Source organism: Dermacentor variabilis, chromosome 10 (genome assembly GCF_050947875.1).
Source record: "Dermacentor variabilis isolate Ectoservices chromosome 10, ASM5094787v1, whole genome shotgun sequence".
Lineage (NCBI taxonomy): Eukaryota > Metazoa > Arthropoda > Arachnida > Ixodida > Ixodidae > Dermacentor > Dermacentor variabilis.
Window position 1 is genome coordinate 117,145,699 of NC_134577.1, and position 18,209 is coordinate 117,163,907.

General features: G+C 47.5%; 1 protein-coding gene across 1 annotated transcript in view; it reads left to right on the forward strand.

Annotated features, from left to right (window-relative positions):
- LOC142559390 (E3 ubiquitin-protein ligase Bre1-like) overlaps nucleotides 1-17,593 on the forward strand; it is a 28,766-nt gene extending 11,173 nt beyond the window's left edge. Inside the window, exon 3 of the mRNA XM_075670992.1 lies at nucleotides 17,555-17,593. Coding sequence (XP_075527107.1) covers nucleotides 17,555-17,593 — 39 coding nt within the window. The remainder of the gene's footprint in view (nucleotides 1-17,554) is intronic.
- Nucleotides 17,594-18,209: the final 616 nt, after the last annotated feature.

Here is an 18,209-nt window from a genome sequence, read left to right on the forward strand (position 1 = left end):
CGTTCAAGGCGTGGCGGCGAAATAAGTAGCGTCCGTTGGCGCACCCAGCGTACACGTTTGGTTTCTGCTCTGTGTATGCGGATCGTTGCCGCGGAGTGGTGAACGCCAGCCCTTTGCAACTTTCAGAAGTAATGATACGATTAGTAGCGATAAGTTTTTATCGCCTCGTTATCGCTGCCGTTCTGCGTGTGCTATTGGCGGCGAGGAGTTACGGAGTCGCCCTCTATCGGAAGCGCCTCGCTGGCGTAGTATGAGGGATCACGTGGCGCGCTCCTCATAGGTTTTGCTGTCAGCGCTCCCTGAAAACGCCACGCGCGAGCTCTCCCGGACATTTCTGTAAGTACTTTCGAAACGAGAGAAGTTTCTTGCTGTCTAAATAATAATCTTGGGCAAACTGAAAGCACACAATCGTTTACAGCCGCTATCTCTTTACCGAATACGTACAGTGAACGCCACTGCGCACGGTCGCCGCGATGGAGTCTCCCGAACCGGCTTCTTGCGTGAAAGGTAGGTAAACGCTGAGATAAAACTATGTGAAATATGTTCTTATAGTGTTTGTATAATTAAATGGAGCGTAATAGAATGAAGCCTCAATGCAGCGATCGCGCAGATTCGCAGCGACCGACTGCGCATCTGCATGCTTGTCCGCGCACTGTTTCGCTTTCTCCGCGCGCGCGTTTTCGCACCGTGCCATGAGCTTTAGGCCGCAGAATATGAGCATTTGACAGTATACAAGCAACCATTGTTGCGTTGGCGCTATGAGAGCTGTTCAAAAATAATCTCATTGTAGAGACTTCGACGCCTTCGATGTGCCGTCGCGACGATTCAATCTTTTTTTCCTCTAAATTCTTTGACCTTTCGATACTATTTCTCGGGTTGCGTCGCACAGTATGTTTATCGGCGTTCTCAGCGTGTAATATCCCGCTGCTCCTTTTTTGTAATCGAGTGCATTAATTCATAACATAAACATGACCATATGCCATGCTTTCTTTAAATGTGCTTCTTACCGCTGCCTTTCCACTACATTGAACTTGCCAGTATCTATAGTATCGACAAGTTCATAGACCAAACCGTCATGACATTAGTCGGGCAGCGGACTCGGGCGTGCGTTTCAGTGCGCGTTTTCAGAACATCGCAGACCGGGCGCCGTAGCAGAAATCTTCCTCGCGTCTGTGCTTGCTGCATACCCGAGTTGTAGCCGATGACTGTTTCCCGGTTTTATGTTTCGCGAGCCAAGCTTCACACAGCTTCTTGTCCTGTGGCTACGTGTGAATAAGGCTGACACCGGCCTCCGTTACGTGCGTCCGGCCCTGCGGCACCGAGCAGTAGCCTACCATGCCGCGCGCCTTCAAAGGCAGCCACTACCTATTGTAGTGCTTTCAAGCGTTGTAAAGGAGACATTCGAAGCGGGAAAATTTCGCCACTAAATGAAAACCGTAGCGTACGAGTGAATTTAAACTCGTTTTCAGCTCGCTTCGGCCTCCGTGGCTTCGGCGCGCCCGAAGCAGCCGACGCGGCCGCTATGTCCACGTGATCCCTCCTAGTACGTCACGCCGACGGTGGCGCCAGCTTTTCCAGTGGTGGAGCTCGAGGCCAATACTGCGTGTGAGCCGTTTTGGCGGCTGCGATGCGCCGTGGTGACCGCGACGTTCGAGCTGTGCTCTTGCTGTTATGAAGTGCGTTTGCAAGCTACAAATCGTGATATATATGTGCGATGTGTTGCAGCGTTACTGGGTGTAGAAGTGGTCGTACTACGCAATGTTCGTGTGCTCAGAAGTGAGCTGAGCATAAGTGTTGCCGATTGCGTTTTCTTATGTAGTAGCGCGATAGAGAAGCCCTATCACACCGGCCCTTTCTGCTTCGTACATCTATCGTTTGTTTCAAAAGTTGTTACTGCACGGTTAAAGATGCTTCTATCGGTGGGGGGAAATTAAGGAACAACGTTATAATTGCATACGTCAAGACGTTCAGCGCTGTCGTGAAATGTGGACGCGCCTGAGAGCACTAATGTCATGAATGCAATTAAAAATTCCCAAGACAGTGTTAAGAGAACGGTTAAAAAAGAAAACATATGAGAAGGTAGGTACAGCAGCTTGTGAACCGGCTCCTATAATACCTCTACCCGCGTCTGTTTGTAAATGTATGTTTTCTTGCATTTGTCAATTCTTTTTCTATTTCCCACATTTCTTTTTATTGGAGTTTTTCTTAGTTCTCGCGTTTGTGTGTGAATATGTGCCTGCTTCCATGCGTGTTTGCGCTTACCATTATTTCTGTCCTTTTATATTATATTAGCATTTGCTTTTGCTAGTTTTCTTTCAGCAAAGTCACTGCACATTTTCATTAACCAATCTCATTCAAAGCACTAACTCATGTACACGGCAGGGCTGGCCTCTTCCATCTCATTAAAACCTTTCTCACTGGTCTACCTCGTCTTCTCAATCTGCCTACTCGCTGTGTTTTCTGTCCTTGCTTCTTGTGTTGTTGCTGCAATGTGATTAACCAACTTGCTCAAAACAGATTTTGATCACCTATGAAAACAGAAAGGTTTAGAGATAAATTTTCTTAAAAGCGTCATGGGGGGTTGCACAGCAACTTAGCCTCATACCTCTGTTCATGTTTATGCGTCAGTGCATGTGGCAGCTAGCCAGAAGTGCGTATGAAAGGGTGCCATATTGTGGAACTACACCTTGCTATTCTGTTGCATTTTTCATGCAATCAGTCTTAGTAAACGGATGGTTTCGCTGCCCATCACATATGATGGCAAAAAATTTCAACACGAATAACATTGTGCAGTGGGGTGTCATTTCCTGTCTGATGCTTTCGTCGTTGCAAAGACATTTTTCAGTAAATGGAGCCCAGCAAAGCAGTGCACTGATAGCTTTTGCAACTTTCACCATTTATTACTTCACAAATGTCATTGTCTGAACCTGGCCGTCGATCGCTATGCCGATGGCTTGTGAATTAAATAATTGCCTCAATAAAACGCATTCAACTTCACTCAGCATATTTTAGTACAAACAATGCTGGCAAAGCTATTCAGGGTGAATAATTGTGCTTACATTGGTGTTGCTTGCCGTCAGATAAACAAATACAACAATGGCTGCGACATGACTGTGATTTGACGTGCAGACTGCTAATGGTGCCTTTCAAGCGTGCCCTCGACTACTGCTATTAATAGTTACCCAACTGAGTATTTTGGGCCTAACTAAGCTAATGATGTTTGATAATTGTTCAGCTATTCGCATTACTTGCCTCGGCCAGGTAACCAAAATAAACAATGCCACCACATGAATGTGTGTTTGCATGCAAGCTGCCAACAGTGGCTGTCATTTTCGCGTTGACTGCTGCCGTTTCACCAACAGTGGCGACGACTTGACTGCGCTTTGACGTGCAGACTGCTAATGGTGCCTTTCAAGGGTGTCCTCGACTACTGCTATGAATACCTACCCGAATGAGGTTTTTTGGGCCTAACTAAGCTAATGATGTTTGATAATTGTTCTCTTATTCGCATCACTTGCCTCGGCCAGGTAACCAAAATAAACGATGCCACCACATGAATGCGTGTTTGCATGCAAGCTGCCAACAGTGGCTGTCATTTTCGCGTTGATTGCTGCCGTTTTACCAACAGTGGCGATGAATTGACTGCGCTTTGACGTGCAGACTGCTAATGGTGCCTTTCAAGCGTGCCCTCGACTACTGCTATTAATAGTTACCCGACTGAGTATTTTGGGCCTAACTAAGCTAATGATGTTTGATAATTGTTCAGCTATTCGCATTACTTGCCTCGGCCAGGTAACCAAAATAAACAATGCCACCACATGAATGTGTGTTTGCATGCAAGCTGCCAACAGTGGCTGTCATTTTCGCGTTGACTGCTGCCGTTTCACCAACAGTGGCGACGACTTGACTGCGCTTTGACGTGCAGACTGCTAATGGTGCCTTTCAAGGGTGTCCTCGACTACTGCTATGAATACCTACCCGAATGAGGTTTTTTGGGCCTAACTAAGCTAATGATGTTTGATAATTGTTCTCTTATTCGCATTACTTGCCTGGGCCAGGTAACCAAAATAAACGATGCTACCACATGAATGCGTGTTTGCATGCAAGCTGCCAACAGTGGCTGTCATTTTCGCGTTGATTGCTGCCGTTTTACCAACAGTGGCGATGAATTGACTGCGCTTTGACGTGCAGACTGCTAATGGTGCCTTTCAAGGGTGTCCTCGACTACTGCTATGAATACCTACCCGAATGAGGTTTTTTGGGCCTAACTAAGCTAATGATGTTTGATAATTGTTCTCTTATTCGCATCACTTGCCTCGGCCAGGTAACCAAAATAAACGATGCCACCACATGAATGCGTGTTTGCATGCAAGCTGCCAACAGTGGCTGTCATTTTCGCGTTGATTGCTGCCGTTTTACCAACAGTGGCGATGAATTGACTGCGCTTTGACGTGCAGACTGCTAATGGTGCCTTTCAAGCGTGCCCTCGACTACTGCTATTAATAGTTACCCGACTGAGTATTTTGGGCCTAACTAAGCTAATGATGTTTGATAATTGTTCAGCTATTCGCATTACTTGCCTCGGCCAGGTAACCAAAATAAACAATGCCACCACATGAATGTGTGTTTGCATGCAAGCTGCCAACAGTGGCTGTCATTTTCGCGTTGACTGCTGCCGTTTCACCAACAGTGGCGACGACTTGACTGCGCTTTGACGTGCAGACTGCTAATGGTGCCTTTCAAGGGTGTCCTCGACTACTGCTATGAATACCTACCCGAATGAGGTTTTTTGGGCCTAACTAAGCTAATGATGTTTGATAATTGTTCTCTTATTCGCATTACTTGCCTGGGCCAGGTAACCAAAATAAACGATGCTACCACATGAATGCGTGTTTGCATGCAAGCTGCCAACAGTGGCTGTCATTTTCGCGTTGATTGCTGCCGTTTTACCAACAGTGGCGATGAATTGACTGCGCTTTGACGTGCAGACTGCTAATGGTGCCTTTCAAGGGTGCCCTCGACTACTACTATGAATACCTACCCGAATGAGGTTTTTTGGGCCTAACTAAGCTAATGATGTTTGATAATTGTTCTCTTATTCGCATTACTTGCCTGGGCCAGGTAACCAAAATAAACGATGCTACCACATGAATGCGTGTTTGCATGCAAGCTGCCAACAGTGGCTGTCATTTTCGCGTTGATTGCTGCCGTTTTACCAACAGTGGCGACGACTTGACTGCGCTTTGACGTGCAGACTGCTAATGGTGCCTTTCAAGGGTGCCCTCGACTACTACTATGAATACCTACCCGAATGAGGTTTTTTGGGCCTAACTAAGCTAATGATGTTTGATAATTGTTCTCTTATTCGCATTACTTGCCTCGGCCAGGTAACCAAAATAAACAATGCGACCACATGAATGTGTGTTTGCATGCAAGCTGCCAACAGTGGCTGTCATTTTCGCATTGAGTGCTGCCGTTTCACCAACAGTGGCGACGACTTGACTGCGCTTTGACGTGCAGACTGCTAATGGTGCCTTTCAAGGGTGCCCTCGACTACTACTATGAATACCTACCCGAATGAGGTTTTTTGGGACGTGCAGACTGCTAATGGTGCCTTTCAAGGGTGCCCTCGACTACTACTATGAATACCTACCCGAATGAGGTTTTTTGGGCCTAACTAAGCTAATGATGTTTGATAATTGTTCTCTTATTCGCATTACTTGCCTCGGCCAGGTAACCAAAATAAACAATGCCACCACATGAATGCGTGTTTGCATGCAAGCTGCCAACAGTGGCTGTCATTTTCGCGTTGACTGCTGCCGTTTCACCAACAGTGGCGACGACTTGACTGCGCTTTGACGTGCAGACTGCTAATGGTGCCTTTCAAGGGTGTCCTCGACTACTGCTATGAATACCTACCCGAATGAGGTTTTTTGGGCCTAACTAAGCTAACGATGTTTGATAATTGTTCTCTTATTCGCATTACTTGCCTGGGCCAGGTAACCAAAATAAACGATGCTACCACATGAATGCGTGTTTGCATGCAAGCTGCCAACAGTGGCTGTCATTTTCGCGTTGATTGCTGCCGTTTTACCAACAGTGGCGATGAATTGACTGCGCTTTGACGTGCAGACTGCTAATGGTGCCTTTCAAGCGTGCCCTCGGCTACTGCTATTAATAGTTACCCGACTGAGTATTTTGGGCCTAACTAAGCTAACGATGTTTGATAATTGTTCTCCTATTCGCATTACTTGCCTCGGCCAGGTAACCAAAATAAACAATGCGACCACATGAATGTGTGTTTGCATGCAAGCTGCCAACAGTGGCTGTCATTTTCGCATTGAGTGCTGCCGTTTCACCAACAGTGGCGACGACTTGACTGCGCTTTGACGTGCAGACTGCTAATGGTGCCTTTCAAGGGTGCCCTCGACTACTACTACGAATACCTACCCGAATGAGGTTTTTTGGGCCTAACTAAGCTAACGATGTTTGATAATTGTTCTCTTATTCGCATTACTTGCCTGGGCCAGGTAACCAAAATAAACGATGCTACCACATGAATGCGTGTTTGCATGCAAGCTGCCAACAGTGGCTGTCATTTTCGCGTTGATTGCTGCCGTTTTACCAACAGTGGCGATGAATTGACTGCGCTTTGACGTGCAGACTGCTAATGGTGCCTTTCAAGCGTGCCCTCGACTACTGCTATTAATAGTTACCCGACTGAGTATTTTGGGCCTAACTAAGCTAACGATGTTTGATAATTGTTCTCCTATTCGCATTACTTGCCTCGGCCAGGTAACCAAAATAAACAATGCGACCACATGAATGTGTGTTTGCATGCAAGCTGCCAACAGTGGCTGTCATTTTCGCATTGAGTGCTGCCGTTTCACCAACAGTGGCGACGACTTGACTGCGCTTTGACGTGCAGACTGCTAATGGTGCCTTTCAAGGGTGCCCTCGACTACTACTACGAATACCTACCCGAATGAGGTTTTTTGGGCGTAACTAAGCTAACGATGTTTGATAATTGTTCTCTTATTCGCATTACTTGCCTGGGCCAGGTAACCAAAATAAACGATGCTACCACATGAATGCGTGTTTGCATGCAAGCTGCCAACGGTGGCTGTCATTTTTGCGTTGATTGCTGCCGTTTTACCAACAGTGGCGACGACTTGACTGCGCTTTGACGTGCAGACTGCTAATGGTGCCTTTCAAGCGTGCCCTCGACTACTGCTATTAATAGTTACCCGACTGAGTATTTTGGGCCTAACTAAGCTAACGATGTTTGATAATTGTTCTCCTATTCGCATTACTTGCCTCGGCCAGGTAACCAAAATAAACAATGCGACCACATGAATGTGTGTTTGCATGCAAGCTGCCAACAGTGGCTGTCATTTTCGCATTGAGTGCTGCCGTTTCACCAACAGTGGCGACGACTTGACTGCGCTTTGACGTGCAGACTGCTAATGGTGCCTTTCAAGGGTGCCCTCGACTACTACTACGAATACCTACCCGAATGAGGTTTTTTGGGCCTAACTAAGCTAACGATTTTTGATAATTGTTCTCTTATTCGCATTACTTGCCTGGGCCAGGTAACCAAAATAAACGATGCTACCACATGAATGCGTGTTTGCATGCAAGCTGCCAACAGTGGCTGTCATTTTCGCGTTGATTGCTGCCGTTTTACCAACAGTGGCGATGAATTGACTGCGCTTTGACGTGCAGACTGCTAATGGTGCCTTTCAAGCGTGCCCTCGACTACTGCTATTAATAGTTACCCGACTGAGTATTTTGGGCCTAACTAAGCTAACGATGTTTGATAATTGTTCTCCTATTCGCATTACTTGCCTCGGCCAGGTAACCAAAATAAACAATGCGACCACATGAATGTGTGTTTGCATGCAAGCTGCCAACAGTGGCTGTCATTTTCGCATTGAGTGCTGCCGTTTCACCAACAGTGGCGACGACTTGACTGCGCTTTGACGTGCAGACTGCTAATGGTGCCTTTCAAGGGTGCCCTCGACTACTACTATGAATACCTACCCGAATGAGGTTTTTTGGGCCTAACTAAGCTAATGATGTTTGATGATTGTTCTCTTATTCGCATTACTTGCCTCGGCCAGGTAACCAAAATAAACAATGCCACCACATGAATGCGTGTTTGCATGCAAGCTGCCAACAGTGGCTGTCATTTTCGCGTTGACTGCTGCCGTTTCACCAACAGTGGCGACGACTTGACTGCGCTTTGACGTGCAGACTGCTAATGGTGCCTTTCAAGGGTGTCCTCGACTACTGCTATGAATACCTACCCGAATGAGGTTTTTTGGGCCTAACTAAGCTAACGATGTTTGATAATTGTTCTCTTATTCGCATTACTTGCCTGGGCCAGGTAACCAAAATAAACGATGCTACCACATGAATGCGTGTTTGCATGCAAGCTGCCAACAGTGGCTGTCATTTTCGCGTTGATTGCTGCCGTTTTACCAACAGTGGCGATGAATTGACTGCGCTTTGACGTGCAGACTGCTAATGGTGCCTTTCAAGCGTGCCCTCGACTACTGCTATTAATAGTTACCCGACTGAGTATTTTGGGCCTAACTAAGCTAACGATGTTTGATAATTGTTCTCCTATTCGCATTACTTGCCTCGGCCAGGTAACCAAAATAAACGATGCTACCACATGAATGCGTGTTTGCATGCAAGCTGCCAACGGTGGCTGTCATTTTCGCGTTGACTGCTGCCGTTTCACCAACAGTGGCGACGACTTGACTGCGCTTTGACGTGCAGACTGCTAATGGTGCCTTTCAAGGGTGTCCTCGACTACTGCTATGAATACCTACCCGAATGAGGTTTTTTGGGCCTAACTAAGCTAACGATGTTTGATAATTGTTCTCTTATTCGCATTACTTGCCTGGGCCAGGTAACCAAAATAAACGATGCTACCACATGAATGCGTGTTTGCATGCAAGCTGCCAACAGTGGCTGTCATTTTCGCGTTGATTGCTGCCGTTTTACCAACAGTGGCGATGAATTGACTGCGCTTTGACGTGCAGACTGCTAATGGTGCCTTTCAAGCGTGCCCTCGACTACTGCTATTAATAGTTACCCGACTGAGTATTTTGGGCCTAACTAAGCTAACGATGTTTGATAATTGTTCTCCTATTCGCATTACTTGCCTCGGCCAGGTAACCAAAATAAACAATGCGACCACATGAATGTGTGTTTGCATGCAAGCTGCCAACAGTGGCTGTCATTTTCGCATTGAGTGCTGCCGTTTCACCAACAGTGGCGACGACTTGACTGCGCTTTGACGTGCAGACTGCTAATGGTGCCTTTCAAGGGTGCCCTCGACTACTACTACGAATACCTACCCGAATGAGGTTTTTTGGGCCTAACTAAGCTAATGATGTTTGATAATTGTTCTCTTATTCGCATTACTTGCCTCGGCCAGGTAACCAAAATAAACAATGCCACCACATGAATGCGTGTTTGCATGCAAGCTGCCAACAGTGGCTGTCATTCTCGCGTTGACTGCTGCCGTTTCACCAACAGTGGCGACGACTTGACTGCGCTTTGACGTGCAGACTGCTAATGGTGCCTTTCAAGGGTGTCCTCGACTACTGCTATGAATACCTACCCGAATGAGGTTTTTTGGGCCTAACTAAGCTAACGATGTTTGATAATTGTTCTCTTATTCGCATTACTTGCCTGGGCCAGGTAACCAAAATAAACGATGCTACCACATGAATGCGTGTTTGCATGCAAGCTGCCAACAGTGGCTGTCATTTTCGCGTTGATTGCTGCCGTTTTACCAACAGTGGCGATGAATTGACTGCGCTTTGACGTGCAGACTGCTAATGGTGCCTTTCAAGCGTGCCCTCGACTACTGCTATTAATAGTTACCCGACTGAGTATTTTGGGCCTAACTAAGCTAACGATGTTTGATAATTGTTCTCCTATTCGCATTACTTGCCTCGGCCAGGTAACCAAAATAAACAATGCGACCACATGAATGTGTGTTTGCATGCAAGCTGCCAACAGTGGCTGTCATTTTCGCATTGAGTGCTGCCGTTTCACCAACAGTGGCGACGACTTGACTGCGCTTTGACGTGCAGACTGCTAATGGTGCCTTTCAAGGGTGCCCTCGACTACTACTACGAATACCTACCCGAATGAGGTTTTTTGGGCCTAACTAAGCTAACGATGTTTGATAATTGTTCTCTTATTCGCATTACTTGCCTGGGCCAGGTAACCAAAATAAACGATGCTACCACATGAATGCGTGTTTGCATGCAAGCTGCCAACGGTGGCTGTCATTTTTGCGTTGATTGCTGCCGTTTTACCAACAGTGGCGACGACTTGACTGCGCTTTGACGTGCAGACTGCTAATGGTGCCTTTCAAGCGTGCCCTCGACTACTGCTATTAATAGTTACCCGACTGAGTATTTTGGGCCTAACTAAGCTAACGATGTTTGATAATTGTTCTCCTATTCGCATTACTTGCCTCGGCCAGGTAACCAAAATAAACAATGCGACCACATGAATGTGTGTTTGCATGCAAGCTGCCAACAGTGGCTGTCATTTTCGCATTGAGTGCTGCCGTTTCACCAACAGTGGCGACGACTTGACTGCGCTTTGACGTGCAGACTGCTAATGGTGCCTTTCAAGGGTGCCCTCGACTACTACTATGAATACCTACCCGAATGAGGTTTTTTGGGCCTAACTAAGCTAATGATGTTTGATGATTGTTCTCTTATTCGCATTACTTGCCTGGGCCAGGTAACCAAAATAAACGATGCTACCACATGAATGCGTGTTTGCATGCAAGCTGCCAACAGTGGCTGTCATTTTCGCGTTGATTGCTGCCGTTTTACCAACAGTGGCGATGAATTGACTGCGTTTTGACGTGCAGACTGCTAATGGTGCCTTTCAAGCGTGCCCTCGACTACTGCTATTAATAGTTACCCGACTGAGTATTTTGGGCCTAACTAAGCTAATGATGTTTGATAATTGTTCTCCTATTCGCATTACTTGCCTCGGCCAGGTAACCAAAATAAGCAATGCCACCACATGAATGTGTGTTTGCATGCAAACTGCTAAAGTGGCAGTCAATTTCGCGTTGACTACTGCTGTTTCACCTACAATGGCTACGACATGGCTGCGGTTTGAAGTGCAGATGCTGAAGGTGCCTTTCAAACATACCCCGATGACTGTTATATCATGGTGTACTTGATGTACACAAACGTGTACAGCTATTTTAAAAATTAAAATAGCATTACAACATTGGCTCATGTCATTTAGAACATACTCAAAAATTTTTACAAGTGGAAACAAAGTTTCCACTTACCATATGCTCATCGCATACAAAGGCTCAACTCTTTGTATCCCAGCTGCAACACATGTTGCCATTAGGAAGTGCTGCACCACAACTTCTGTGCGGTAGTTAGACCCCACTGAAACACATGTGTTACATCGGTGCTTTGATACAGCCACACAGATTGCACAACCTGAGGAGCAGTTACCCGCCGTGATTGCTTGGTGGTTGTGGTGTTGGGCTGCTAAGCATGAGGCTACGGGATCGACTGCCAGCCACAGCGGCTGCATTTTGATGGGGGCAAAATGCGAAAACACCCGCGTACTTACATTTAGGGGCATGCTAAACCCCAGGTGGCCCCAATTTTCAGTCCCCCACTATGGTGTACCTCATATTCATATCCTGGTTTTCGCACATAAAACCCCATAATTTCATCTTTTTCTTGGAGCACTCATTATTTGTGAGCAAGAAATTATTGTGTCTGACAGGAAGTATATTGGTACATTGGTGGTTTAGTCTGCATTTTCTTTTTGTTTCATAAACATGTCTGTTCAGTGCACCCATACCACAAGAAAGCAATTTATAAATGGGCCTTAACACTGCATTTTGAAGTAATAGTGCAATAGCAGTTCTTTGTAGCGTACTGAATAAAGTTCACACATGTTACCACTGCAAAGGTATGCATGTCATGTGCATTAGGCGAGCTCAAATATGTAGTGCAATACCTCCTGCAATGCAAAATCCAGAAAGGCCTGATGTCCAAAGTACTTGGGATGTTTTATTAGCATACAGAGAAGAACAGAGCTCTTAAATGCACTATAGGCCCCACCTAAACACAAGTCATGCACAGTAGCTGTGGTGGTTCTGAATATCCTGGGTTTGGTTGTGTTGTGCAAGTGTGTTGTCACAATTAGCAAAGGAAGTTATTTTACGAGTGATCACTCTGTCTGCATCACAATCAAAGCAATATTTTAGTGGTGCAATACAACACTTGTTGGCTCCTCCTAATTGTATGTGGTGACATGCTGTGCCTTGTTTCATTCTACTGTCATTTACACGGAACGTAAGGTGAGTTCAAGCGGCTTCTCGAAAACATCCCATCGTAACGTATTATTTTTGTTTGCCAGTAAACACCCACTACCTCATGTAATGTCTCAACAAGGGACCTTTCATGAAATAAATAAATAAATAGAAATGACTAAATGCAAAACGCTCTAATTTCTTATTCTAATGCTCTTCAGTTGTGATTGGTACTGCAAGCACGAGTATTTAGTATCTGCAAATAATTACTGGCTTCTTAACACCAAAACATATGATTTTAACTTTGTATTTATGTGTTTCGAAATGAAAAAATATTTGGTATTCGTAATCGGCGCCTTTCAGAAACTTCGCTACTTACGCAAGTGTACATAATTCGTAATTTGTTGGGCAGGCTCAAAGCCTGCCTACAGCAGACCGATAAATTTTTCGGAGCCCGCAATATGCGAACAACCAAGCAGCGCTATGCAAGCGATTAATGTGGCAGCCGTATGGAGAAATAGTCGCAGCACCTTTCGATTTGAGGCTGTGGCGTTCCCTGACTGCGGAGAAGCTTTGCTACTGTTTCGAAAAAAGCTATTTCGTTCCTAGATACACATGCTTGGAAAAGCTTTGTGGTCGATGTTAATTATGCACGATTAAATCAGGATTCTGCCTCATAGTTGCGCGTTCCATTGGATTGTAGCGCAAATGCTCGGTGCAGCTAGGCAGTGTATGTTCGGATTCGTAGCAGAAGACACGCATTGATGTCTCAGCCACGGCTATTCGTATTTCGTTCTCTAACTTGAACTTAATAAGGGGGAAAATTACCCAGAACTATTACGTCAAACTTGAACTTGCATCCACAAAAATATGCCAGTGTCGTCTGCTGTCAAAGGTCGTTGCCAACCTTGAACACTTTTGCTCCGCCGAACGGTTGCCAGCTGTCAACAGGCCGCGTCGCCCAATAGGAGTGCGCGTGCGTTCCGCTCGTGCGGATTGAGCGTGCATCGAATTTTGCGACACCCTCCGCCTTTTGGGCGTCCGCACGCGGGCGGACGAGGGCGGAACGGACGGGCGGACTGACCATGTACGGGCCCTATAAGTCCGTCGCGGATGGTGAAATGCAGTGCCTGTCAGCGTAACGCTTGAGGTGCCGAAGCTGCTGGAGGATTTGACAAAAAGTGTAATATCATGACGACCCAGGGGTATTTTCGTTGCTCCGAGGCCATGTCCAGGTTGTCAAGTGGTGAGATATCATGTCTGTAGGTAGAAGTACTGCTGTCTGAAGTAACTGGGAAGCGCGAGAGGGCATCGGCGTCAGAGTGTCTGCGTCCAGAGTGATAGACGACAAGGACATCAACATCATATTCCTGGATTCGGAGGGCCCACCGAGCGAGGAGGCCCGATGGGTCTTTGAAGTTAAAGAACCAGCAGAGAGCGTGATGATCCGTCACCACGTCAAAGGGTAGACCGTAGAGATATGGGCGAAATTTTCGAAAAGCCCATATGATAGCCAGGCACTCTTTTTCTGTTACTGAGTAATTGGCTTCAGGTTTTGCGAGGGCTCCTTATTAGTCTCCTTACGTTGTGCGAGCACGGCACCATGGCCGACACCACTGGCGTCGGTGGATCAAAATGGCGCAAGATCGGCGGAGACGTGAGTAGGCGGCGAAGAGTCGTAAAGGCATCATCGGAGGCTTTTGACCAAGTAGAAAGTTAATTGTCGCCTTGTAGGAGTTGGTTTAGTGGTGCTATCACAGTAGCCAAATTGCGAACGAAACGTCGAAAATAGGAGCATAGGCCAATGAAGCTGCGTAGTGCTTTTAAGTTAGTCGGCATCGGGAATTCGGATACGGCGCCAAGTTTAGGAGGATTAGGAAGAATGCTGTGTTTGGATACAACATGGCCTAATATAGTCAGTTTTCCAGCTGCAAATAGGCACTTCTTTAAGTTAAGCTGGAGACCAGCATTCCGGTGACAGGTCAAAACTTGATGTAAATGGCGAAGATGGGTCGGAAAATCAGGGGAAAAGACGACAACGTCGTCGAGGTGGCAGCGACAAGTATGCCACTACAGGCCGCGCAGGATGCCTCCCATCATGCGTTCAAAGGTGGCGGGCGCGTTGCACAGACCGAATGGCAAAACAGTGAATTCATACAAGCCATCTGGTGTTACAAACGCGGTTTTAGAACAGTCAGCGTCAGCCATGGGCACCTGCCAGTAGCCACAGCGAAGATCTACGGAGGAAAAAAACTCCGCTCCTTGCAAACAGTCAAGGGCGTCGTCGATACGTGGCAACGGATATCCTTTCGGGTATTCTTGTTAAGCCTTCGATAATCAAAGCAAAATCGTATGGTGCCGTCGTTTTAAACTAGGACGACTGGTGATGCCCAGGGACTACTAGAAGGCTGAATGACACCGCGTTTCAGCATATTGTTCACCTGGTCATTGATAACACGTCTTTCGGTCGCCGATACTCGGTAGGGACGCTGCCGAATGAGTGCATGGCTCTCAATGTCGATAGTGTGCGAGACAGTCGTTGTGCGGCCGAGTGATGTTGCTTGGCAGTCAAAAGAAGAAGAGAAGCCTTCAAGCAAGTGAAGAAGTTCATCGTGCTGCGTCGTCGTAAGGTCACTGGCAATAGCTGGCGTCAAAGAACGCGGCAGTGACTGAGGAGGCGACGCCTCGAAAGCGGCAACATAAGTGGAGTCGTCCGTCGTGTCAAATATGAAGATGAGGCCATGGCTCTCCTCTGCCAAGGCTTTCACGGCGCCGTAAAGTAATTGGTTCGGCCGATGGGTTTGTCACGCACATGAGAGAGGCGCCAGTTTTGAACTCGAGGACGGCGAACGGTAGTGGTAGTGAACGGCGGTGAACTAAGAGCTCAGACGGAGCGAAGAGTACTGCGCCGTCATCCAGAGTCATAAGAGATACTGACAAGAGCGGAAGACCAAGCAGGTATAACAATATCTTCAGAAACGGCGATTTTGCGACAAGGGTCCCTGCGGTCAGTGATAATATCGCCCCAAAACTGAAACAGCTCGATTTCGGCGCGGATGCAGTCAATGATCGCATAACGTGTGGATAGAAAGTCCCAACCTCATATGACGTCGTGTGAGCATGATGGCAACACGATGAATTCTATGATATAGAAGACCCGCTGAATGACGACACGAGCGGTGCAGGCGCCGGATGGCTCGACATGCTGCGCGTTGGCAGTCCGAAGGGACATTCCAGAAAGCGGCGTCGTCATTTTTCCTATCTTGCGGCAAATACGGGCATCTATCGCTGAAAGTGCAGCGCCGGTGTCGACAAGCGCTAACGTCAATGTTCCTTCTATTACGACTTCAATAACGTTTTTCGGGCAGTGTGAGGCCTCATACATTTCGCAGACACCGCAGTCCTCGCCTCCGGAACTGCGATTTTTAGTTTTCCTGGTGCAGGGCGGTGCATGGGGGAAAGGGAGCGGCGGCGAGGAGAAGGTGAACGGCGAGTGAAGAAAGCAGTCTCGACGGCAGGAAGAGATTCAAAGGTGTCCGAATAGTTGCGGCGTTGTTGGAAACGTGGCGTATATTGACGCAAATTGCTGGGAACGTTCGGTGCAAGCAGGCGACAGTGACGTGCTACGTGTCCAGCACGGCCACAATAAAAACAAATCGGACGATTGTCTTCCGTGCGCTAATGGTCTTGAGGTCCTGCATACTGCACCAGTGGCCGGAGTGGAGCGGATACGGGCGGGCGCAAAGGCGGGCGAAGGGGACCGCAGGTCTGTGGTGCAGGCCTCGTAGCGACTTCGGCGTAGGTCAGGGGAGCGGCAATCAGAGCCTGCTGGAGAGAAGGCGAAATGTGGTCGGCTACCTGCTCCTTGATGACAGATTGAAGAGTGGGCGCCAACGGAGAACTCGACTGGCCGTGTGTAAGTGGAATGAAATAAAGCTGACGAGCCACCTCTTCAAGGACGAACTCCTTGATCTGTAGCAGCAGCGGCGTATTATCCGGGGCAACAGCCAAGCTCGACATTGAAGTCACCTGAGGAGGAGATTGGCGGGTGGCTATGCGTTGTTTGCGGAGTTCGTCGAAGCTTTGACAGAGACTGACGAGTTCAGAGACTGTCGCCGGATTTTTCACCAACAGCATCTCGAAAGCGTCGTCTTCAATGCCTTTTAAGATATGGCGGATCTTCTCAGAATCAGCCATTGTGACGTGAACGCGGTTACAGAGGTCGGCCTCTTCTACGTAACTGGGAAATGTGTCCACACACTCTTGCGCACGACCACGCAAACGTTGCTCGGCGCGAAGCTTGCGAACGGTGGGGCGCCCGAATACCTCCGTCACGTTAGTTTTAAAGGCCGTCCACGTCGTGAGATCACGTTCATGGTTGCGGTGCCACGCGCTGGCGACACCGCTCAAATAAAGCGACACGTAATTAAGTTTTTTGGTGTCGTCCCAGCTGTGTATGCTCACCCGGTCGTAGTCAGCGAGCCAGTCTTCAACGTCATGGTTTTCGGTACCGCTGAAGATGGGTGGGTCGCGTTGACGCAACGGGCCGGAGCAGACCACGGTAGTCACCGGGACAGCGGGTTGTGGTTGCGGTGGTCCTTCTTCCGGCATAATGAAGACAGGCTGCAGTGTCCGGTTGCGAAGTTCCATAATTCCTGTTGTACCTGGCACCTCCACCAATTGTAAAGGAGATTTATTCGGGTCGTAGAGAAGCAGTGACCAACGCGGCAACAACAGGTAGGGCGCAGCCAGACAGCGAACTGGGTATGAGCCACGCGATGGCAACGGGGCTTTAGCCTGCTGATCTTCTTCGTCACACTTCGCTAAGCGAAATATTTTCTGTGACTTTGAGGGTGATTGTCTTTTTCTTTCTTCCAGCTCGGACAGGAGCGTGAGTAGGCTGGATGGTGACCACTGCAGTTTACACAGTGAGAGTGCTACTACAGTTGTCGGAGGCGTGGCCCTGGACTCCACACTTTGCGAAGGTTATTTACCACGACAGCTCTGCGAGCCATGGCCGAACCTTTGGAATTGGAAACACCGTCGAGGGCTTGGAATATATGGTCGGAAAGTTAGCCTAATGATTCTTGTTTCAATGGTTTCCGGCAGAACGCTAGATGCAAAAATTAAGACAAGGTGTTTTGCGGGAATTTCTTTGTTGTCGCGTCTAAGGATAGTACGCTTTACATTGGTTACATTTTGATCTTTCCACCCCTCCAGGAGTTCAGCTTCTGTCAATGCCTGGAGATCTGCCTCTGACACGACTCCACGTGAGCTATTCATTGATCGATGTGGTGTAACAGAAACTATTATGTTACCAAATGTCACAAGACAGCCTAGCTTCTCGTACTGATGTTTCTGAGGGATCTCGAGAAGAAGGTTTCCGCTAGCCACTTTCGTCAATTTATAACCTGACCCTAAGGCTTCGGTAAATGATTTTGTAACTACGAATGGTGAGATGGATCTGGCCTGTTTTTCAGAGTTCTCACTGTGCACAAGTTATTTCGGATAGGTCTGTTTGGTTCCGTTGAAGCATGTGCTTAGCTCATCGGTGCGTCCCCTCTTTTGAGTGTGACGATCAAGTATGCGGGGAAATGCGGCTGTTCCCATAGTACTTCGGTTTCTTTTCGACAGCAATGGCGGCCACTCACCACGGAGCCCAACTTGGGGACACGACAGTACCTAACACGTAAGGATGCAGGCGCCAACCGTAAATTGCCACTATAACCTAACGTATTGTACCCAAGGGATGGCACGTACACAAGGTTAACCCAAGCCGCCTAGAAAAATAAGAATGTGACGGAAGAGATGATAGGACAGTAAAAGAAAGAAGATAGGAAAGAAGTAGACTGAGGAGGGGGACAGGAAAAGGCGA